The sequence below is a fragment of the Trematomus bernacchii genome, unplaced genomic scaffold (genome assembly GCF_902827165.1).
Source record: "Trematomus bernacchii unplaced genomic scaffold, fTreBer1.1, whole genome shotgun sequence".
NCBI classification, from domain to species: domain Eukaryota; kingdom Metazoa; phylum Chordata; class Actinopteri; order Perciformes; family Nototheniidae; genus Trematomus; species Trematomus bernacchii.
Window position 1 is genome coordinate 1,407,886 of NW_022987869.1, and position 8,187 is coordinate 1,416,072.

An 8,187-nucleotide genomic window follows, 5' to 3' on the forward strand; every position below is an offset into this window, starting at 1 on the left:
CAACCGGTTTGGTAAATCACTTTCATTCTTAAAGAAAATATAATACTCAAGAATGAAAGTCAAAAACAAACAGACTTACATCTCCACTGCACTGTTAAACTTTGTCCCCCATAGAACAATAAAACCTCACTGCTTGCCATCCCTCCGGTCTGCTATGCTTCAGATTACAGTAAACACTAAATGTTTACTGTAATCTCTGTGTACAGTCCGTTATCATTTAGGAACATGTAGTGTATGCACAATATCAGCGAAAACAATGAAGGGGTTTCCACATCCAAAACCTTTGTAGTGTTAGTTGAAATCATTCAATAGTGGTTACACTACTATATTCTCAATAAAACTGACCCCTCACAGCCAGCCCCTGATGTTCTGCATTTTACCTGCTTGATATCTGGCCTTGATTACCTTCTGAAATGCTGAATTTCAAATGTTTTACTGGGAACATGGAGGATCTTTCTTTCAGCTGGCATTAGGCCCACTGTAGAGCTTTTTGCAGGCCAATAGATTGCACCATATAAAAATCCTGCCGGCCATTTTACCAGCACACAAGTCTGCATGACTACACCCTCACCACATCATTACCTTTGCACTCCTGCCTGCACAATATATTTGCCTTTCCTCACATCCCGCAGGTGTTCTGTGGAATGTGAGGAAAAAGGGGAGATCTTCAGAGAGAACACTGCTCAGATATGGCTTCTTAGGCAAGTAAAGGTTTAGAACAGAGGTAGTATTTTATTGCTTATACTTGCTTTAAGTTGTCATTACTTTTGTATTTCTGGTGTCATGATAGTGATGAGTCGTATGAGACCTACAAACTAGATATCTATCTTGGGAAGTGCCGCTCTAAACCGCACTGATAAGAAGGAGATGAGACACATTGGACATATCATGTTTAATCATCATCAGTAAACACATCTCACGCAAGTGGGCAGCAAGTCTTTTTACATAAATGAATCTTATCAAGGTCACATTTTGCCAACATGATGCAACTGTGTAGGTGTTTATTATTAGTATAGTATAATCCTTATTTTCAGTTCTGCAATAAATAAATAGGAGACAGGAGTTCTCTCAGATCTCCTGCAGGTGGTTTGCTTTAATCTGACAAACATGCTGACACAAACACAAACAGAAACAGCACCCTCAGCACCTGTACGGCAGCGCAGGCTGTCCCATCTTAACAGGGGGGACAAACAGCCCCCCCAGCAGGATCCTCTCCCCCCAGCCCAGCAGCTTGTTGAGGGTGAGGCTGAAGGGGGTCAGCAGCCCCTGCTCCTTCATCTCTGATGTGCTGCACTTTGAGGGGGGGGGGGCCTGCTCCCTGTGCCTGGGGGGCCGTGTGGTACCCAGCTCACTGCTGTGGAAAGTTTGAGGTGTGGAGCTGCACTTTGCTTGCTGGCTGCAACTTGCTGGGGAGCCCAAAGGGGTGAGACGGAGGGTGAGGCTTTTGCGTTTCTCTAATAGAGAAGCAGAGGCTGCTGGGAGTTGTAGTGTTGTGGGCTTTACTGCAGGTGTGACAGGCTCACAGGGGCTTACAGATGGACCCTCACCTGGCCTGTGGACTTGCTGCTGAGTTTGATTAAGAGTCAAATTAAAAGTGTCAAGTGTCCCTGACAGCTGTGAGTGTGAGGGCCTCTGCGGGGGTCTGTCTCTGTGTGGCCCCTGCTCCTCTGCTGAGTCTCTGTGTGGCCCCTGCTCCTCTGCTGAGTCTCTGTCTCTGTGTGGCCCCTGCTCCTCTGCTGAGGGCAGATGAGGGTCCGGCTGCTGCTGGCTCAGAGTGCGCTGGAAGTGCTGCAGCTGACCCAGGAAGTTGAAGTTGGGGGAAATGGAGGGCCGGCGCTCTTTCACAAACCTGATAAAGAGACAGGAAGTGGTTAGGGCCTCTGGTCTGCAGGGCTCACACACTCATGATATTCAACAATGATCCACGGTGTGGTTAGACATCAGTATTATTATAAAGAGTGCAACAGTTAAGGAACGTATCCTCTTCAGAACTCAACATGTGAATGGCCACAGAGGAGTGCATAGCCCACAGTTACATTTTGGAAGGCTTTGAACTGAAAACATTAGCCTAGAAACAAGTAATGGCAGGGAACTGAACACTGAAAAATTCAATATTACCACTAAAATATTCTATTTTTATGTTCTTTGCATATTGATGTGTGTTTCAATGTCAACTTTGTCAATCTTTGTCTTCATGAAACTCTTCTCAGTTTCAGAGAGAAGAGAGAAACATTCTGTTTGGAGATCCATGAGTGATACGGACTCTACATTTCATAAACTAATGGGTGAAACTGCACAGCTGGTTAGAGAAATTTCTATGAACACTGACACTTTCTTTGCTGTGACTTTGGGTCAATTAATTATATTTGACTGTGAATCCAAACGGACTGCTGCTGTCGCCCTACAGAAAGCAGGACGACAGTTCTGAACATCCTTTCAATGCTCTCTGGCTCAGTATGTGTGTATTATTTTAATTTGTATTACTTATCTTCCTGAATGTGTACTTCTGTAAATTGTAATAATTTTTATTTTAAATACTATATGCATGCCTTTTATATAATAGTGTCCTACTTCTTGACCTTCTTCGTATCAATCTATACTTTGCTGTAACAATGTAAATGTCCCCATTGTGGGACAAATAAAGGAATTCTTGAAGTTATTGTTTAGCATAATTAGATAATGTACTGGAGCCTTCTAATGTACAACAAATGCTACACACACGGATGGAGACAACATGTCACTGTCAAATGTTAAATGTGTTTGTAATTATGGAAAAGGATTAGGGCCACATGTTCAATATTTATTTAAATCTGAGCAAAACTGTATGTTGAAGTTCTGAGAAAACAATTCTGACTTTATTCTCAGAACTGAAAAGAAATCCCTTGTGGTGAGGACTCAATACACGTTTCACATTAGGCCCATACACACACACAAACGCACACACACACACACACACACACACACACACACACACACACACACACACACACACACACACACACACACACACACACACACACACACACACACACACACACACACACACACACACACACACACACACACACACACACACCAACATCAAAAGCGACACACACTTGTAATTTCAGTAGCAAGGCACCCTTGCAGAAAACAGTAAAAAGGGTGACATTTTGCTGCAGGCTTCAAAGGGTTAAAATGATCGCCAACTTGTAGACAAATGTACATACATACAGTGACTATGCTACGCTGCTGCAAATCTCTTCTCTACTCTATTCCATTATTACTATTGCAGGTGTCGCAGGTCCAAACTGCACCACGTGGGTCACCAGACATACACCCAGAAAGATTGTACTTGTGCAAATAACCTTGTCAAAGTGTACAGTTCTTTGTGCACGCTATTTTCCAAACATTTTAACAAACAGTCCTGATGCAAGGTGGTGGAAAAAATAGGCCATTTCCAAAAGTGGTGGGGTCTCCATGCATCCCCAGTATAAAGGACGCCTATGCTGGTGGGTAGAATGAATGACGGCTCAGATCAGACTGCAGTGTGTGTGTGTGTGTGTGTGTGTGTGTGTGTGTGTGTGTGTGTGTGTGTGTGTGTGTGTGTGTGTGTGTGTGTGTGTGTATGTGTGTGTGTGTGTGTGTGTGTGTGTGTATGTGTATGTGTGTGTGTGTGTGTGTGTGTGTGTGTGTGTGTGTGTGTGTGTGTATGTGTGTGTGTGTGTGTGTGTGTGTGTGTGTGTGTGTGTGTGTGTGGTACCTGTAGGCCTGGTCCAGGTCCATCCCCGGGCTGTACATGATGTAGGCCACAGCCAGAGCGGGGGAGCGGGAGATTCCCGCCGCACAGTGAACCAACACAGAGGCTCCGGAGGACATCGCTGCGTCTGAGCACAGCACACACACACACACACACACACACACAGATACAGCAGCACGATCAGTATGTGGACATGTATATTGAAAGCATACGGATTATAAAATAGAGGGATAAGCTTGCAGCATTCTGTTCACAGTGGGGGGGGGTGAGCGTGCTGACCGATGAAGACTAGAGCCTGGGGGATCCAGGGCAGCAAGTCAGCCCGCAGAGAGTCATCGATGGGGACCCGGAGACATCTGGAGCGGGGCAGGAAGGACGGCTCGGGGCTGCAGCGGGTCACACTCACTATATAGGATATCCCCAGAGAGGCCAGCCGCTCCTGCACGCACGCACGCACGCATGCACGCACGCACGCACGCACACACGCACACACACACACACACGCGCACACACACACACACACACACACACACACACACACACACACACACACACACACACACACACACACACACACAGCCTTATTTAGGATCTGTGTGCAGCGTAGTGAATATTATTTCCTGCTTCTTCCATCAGGGGTAAATACTTTACTTTTAAGTGTACAACTTAGTATGCAGTATTTATTCGATTGGACTGGATTTGATACAGAGGCGGCTGGCCATAGGGGGCGATAGGGCGCCGCCCTACCTAAACCACACACATAAACATTATTATTAATAATAATAATACTAATAGATACATTGTCAATATTTGTGTGTTTAAAATATAGAATGCACCCAGAAATATGTGTAAAATATGATTTTAAAATAATTTGCGCAAAATATATACTTTTCCTATACACTGTATGACTGAAGTACTGTGCTGGGGCGATGGAGAAATCACCCCAAGGAGGCGGGTCTCTGTAGCAGGTTAGCCAATTGCTGATTCAAGATATGAACGTGTGTCATAAAATGTAGCCAATCAGCGTCCTCAAAACTAATACAAGAGGGGCGATTATTGTATCGCCCCAAGTAAGCAACTGCTACGCAGCTGGGCGACGCCCACAGGATTGCGGAAACACAATGAGGAGGTGGATAAAACAGGCATATTTTATCCAAAATAATGAAGTTTTGTGGGGCTTTTGAGTTGGCTTTGCGTGGGCATGACGAGACTGACTCTTCAGTCAACCCTGGCATCTTCAGGGGATTGGTGGATTTAGTTTCCTGCACACTGTGCTGGAGGAGCACCTGAAGACTGCCAGCGTTTTTTAAAGGCACTTCAAAGACGTACACCACATTGATTTTAAGAATAAGAACAATTATTATTAGTTTGGTACATCTTCAGCTTTTTGTATTACTGTTGATTATACCGTTGTTCTGTAATATATATACATATATATATATACCTACATATACATATATCATATATATATACATCCATGGGCGTAATTTCCACTGGGGACAGGGGGGACATGTCCCCCCCACTTTTCAAAATCCCATTTGTGTCCCCCCCACTTTTAATTTTTTTTTTTTTTTTTTTACGCAAGCGGTCATCGTCACGGAGGAGCGTCTGTGTGTGTGTGTGGCACGAGCGCATCTTGTGAGAGAGAGATAGAAAGAGAGAGAGACAGAGAGAGAGAGACATAGAGAGTTACGGGGGTTGTTGTTAGCATTTGGTGCTAGCTCGGAGCTAATGGAGATTAGTAGCTGTTTCAACAATAAGGAGAGGGAGAGTCCTCTCCTGTCGGACTGAGAGAGATAACGTCAGCTCAGGGAGGTAAAGGACTCTCTGAGTGATTAGGTTGTAAACTTTAGTCTAGTTATCTCAGTGGGTCTCAAACGGTTTGGTCATCTATGTAAACAAATATTTCCATCTATGTAATATATAGTTGTATATAAAATAAGTTAAGAAATCCTTCCAATGTGTACTATAGGTCAGTACAAAAATAAAAAACACAGTTTGAAAGGGGAGTGATTAGTCAAATATGCATAAATAAAAAGAAAAAATGCAGACTAGGTAAGATAAAGATAGGAGAGAGGAGTTTATCAATGATTTGTTATTGGTTGTGAGCATATTCTAATGGCTTTTTGATTATTGAAATATATACAGTTCTGTTTCATATGAGTGTTGAGAACTGTATCCATAAATCTCTTAATGTTGCCCTCAAAGTGCACCAGATTGATGCATTCAACTTCAATTTAAAGAAACAAATCTTCCCGGGGGTGCATGCCCCCGGACCCCCCTAGAGGATGTCAGGTAATCACAAATAAAACAGGTTCACATGGATAGGATACTAGATAAGTGTGCACACTCATTATATACACTACACATTTTTCTTGGATTTGTTAACACTATAGTCCCTAATATATTTGTAGAAAGGCAGGAAATGGAATTAAATTGAGAAAATATTTCATTGCGGAGGACCCCCTGTTTTGTGTCCCCCCCACTTCTCAAACCAAAGTTACACCCTTGTATACATCATACAGTACCAGTCAAAAGTTTGGACACACCTTCAAATTCTAAGTCTTTATTTATTTGTTCTACATTGTAGATTAATACTGAAGACATCAAAACTATAAAAGAACACATGGAATTATCTAGTAAACAAAAAAGTGTTAAAAAATCAAGAATATGATTTTTATTTTGCTGGCTAGAATGCTGTGGTAGCCATGCTGGTTAAGTGTGCCTTGAATTCTGAATAAATCACCAACAGTGACACCAGAAAATTAAAGGTGCTTTAATTCGCAGTTTCTGAGGCTGGTAACTCTGATGTCTTTATCCTCTGCAGCAGAGGTAACCCCTGCTCTTCCTTTCCCGGGGGGTCCTCATGAGAGCCAGTTTCATCATAGCGTTCGATGGTTTTTGCGACTGCACTTGAGGATAAATTCAAAGTTCTTGACATTTTCCGGATCGACTGGCCTTCATTTATTAAAGTGATGATGGACGGTCATTTCTCTTCACTGAGTTCAGTGGTTCTTGCCATAATATGGATTACAACAGTAGTCAAATAGGGCTTTCCCCTGTGCACTAACCCTACCTCTGCACAACACAACTGATGGTCTCAAACACATTAAGAAGGCAAGTAACTCCACACATTGACTCTTGACAAGGCACACGTGTTCATTGAAAACCATTCCAGGTTACACCTCATGAAGCTGACTGAGAGAAGCCAAGAGTGTGCAAAAGCTGTCATCAAGGCAAAAGGGGGCTACTTTGAAGAATCTAAAATAAAAATCATATTCTGGATTTTTTAACACTCTTTTGTTAGATAATTCCATATGTGTTCTTTCATAGTTTTGATGTCTTCAGTCTTAATCTACAAAGTAGAAACAATTGAAATAAATAAAAAACTTCGAATTTGAAGGTATTGCTAATGCCATTGTTTTTAAGTTTTTGTACATAGTCCTCAGTCTCAAATGCTTGTTTATGGAGGCATTCAAATGTAAGACTGGTAAATTAACACTGAAAACTCCTGTTTTTTGCTGTTGCATTAAGTCATATACTGGGATGTTTGCTGAAATTTATTGCATGTGGCACAGCCCTACCTAGAACAAATTGGACCACTGGATTTGAACGAGTGTTTTTACAGAGATGATGGATAATTGTGCGACATGTGAACAGACTTCCGGCAGTCCTCTCACCTGCGTCACGTCCCTCTGCGCCCCCAGGTAGAGCCGCGGCAGGATGAGTGACAGGGGGGTCTCCGCGTCCCTCTCCCGGGACAAACCCATATCTGGAGCACAACAAACACTGCATGTCATCCCTGTAGGCTTTTGTGAACATAATCACATTGTGAACATGTGCTGTGTTTTTCTATCTCACGCAAAATATCGATGTAACTTAATACATATTACTCACTGTAAGTGTTGGATATATTCCTGTAGAATCCCACAGCAGCTGCAGACTGTCCTCTGTCCTCACTCTGCGCGCACTAACTGACTTCCAAGCGATGAGCTCATCCTCTCTCCAACGATAGATCTTGAGTGGATGATGTCATCTTCGGCCAATCAGCGCCCTGCCAGACTTCCACACGCGCAGAAGCATCTCTGCTGCTGTATCGCGCGCCTCAGCAGCAGAGATGGAGAAGCCATGACTTTTGTCAGCCTTTATTATAAAGATCAGGTGCGCAGTGTCACACCGCAGCAGGTAATTCAATGATGGCATTTCCTATCAGAATCAGAATCAGGATGCCTTCAGGGTTCGAGTTATGTGGGAGCCAATGGGAGCTGAGCTCCCATAAGGAGGGGTCTGAGCTCCCACGGACGCAGTGAAATCAGGGGTCGCTAATACATTACTAACAACCATTATTTTAATCACAAATAATGCATGTGTCAATGTAATGAGTATTATTTACGTTAACGAGGTAAATAGGCTAAAAGAAAAACGCATCTCTTGAATGACAATATGCC

The 8,187-nt window shown here is 43.2% G+C and overlaps 1 protein-coding gene across 1 annotated transcript; it reads right to left on the reverse strand.

The window, feature by feature from the left end:
* Positions 1 to 883: 883 nt before the first annotated feature.
* Positions 884 to 7,782, reverse strand: si:ch211-195b15.8 (dual specificity protein phosphatase 8). Its single transcript, XM_034113651.1, has 5 exons — positions 7,637 to 7,782; positions 7,420 to 7,511; positions 4,019 to 4,178; positions 3,743 to 3,866; positions 884 to 1,849 (listed from the first exon to the last, which is right to left on the reverse strand). Exons 2-5 carry the CDS (start codon positions 7,507 to 7,509, stop codon positions 1,141 to 1,143), a joined length of 1,083 nt encoding a protein of 360 aa, XP_033969542.1. The 5' UTR covers positions 7,510 to 7,511; positions 7,637 to 7,782; the 3' UTR covers positions 884 to 1,140.
* Positions 7,783 to 8,187: the final 405 nt, after the last annotated feature.

Excerpts from the sequence above, each read along its gene's own strand:
- si:ch211-195b15.8 (XM_034113651.1), bottom strand. The coding sequence starts at position 7,509 with ATGGGTTTGTCCCGGGAGAGGGACGCGGAGACCCCCCTGTCACTCATC. Across the intron at positions 4,179-7,419 it reads CGCAGAGGGACGTGACGCAG|GAGCGGCTGGCCTCTCTGGG; the intron begins GTGAGAGGACTG and ends GCGTGCGTGCAG. Across the intron at positions 3,867-4,018 it reads CCAGGCTCTAGTCTTCATCG|ACGCAGCGATGTCCTCCGGA; the intron begins GTCAGCACGCTC and ends TGCTGTGCTCAG.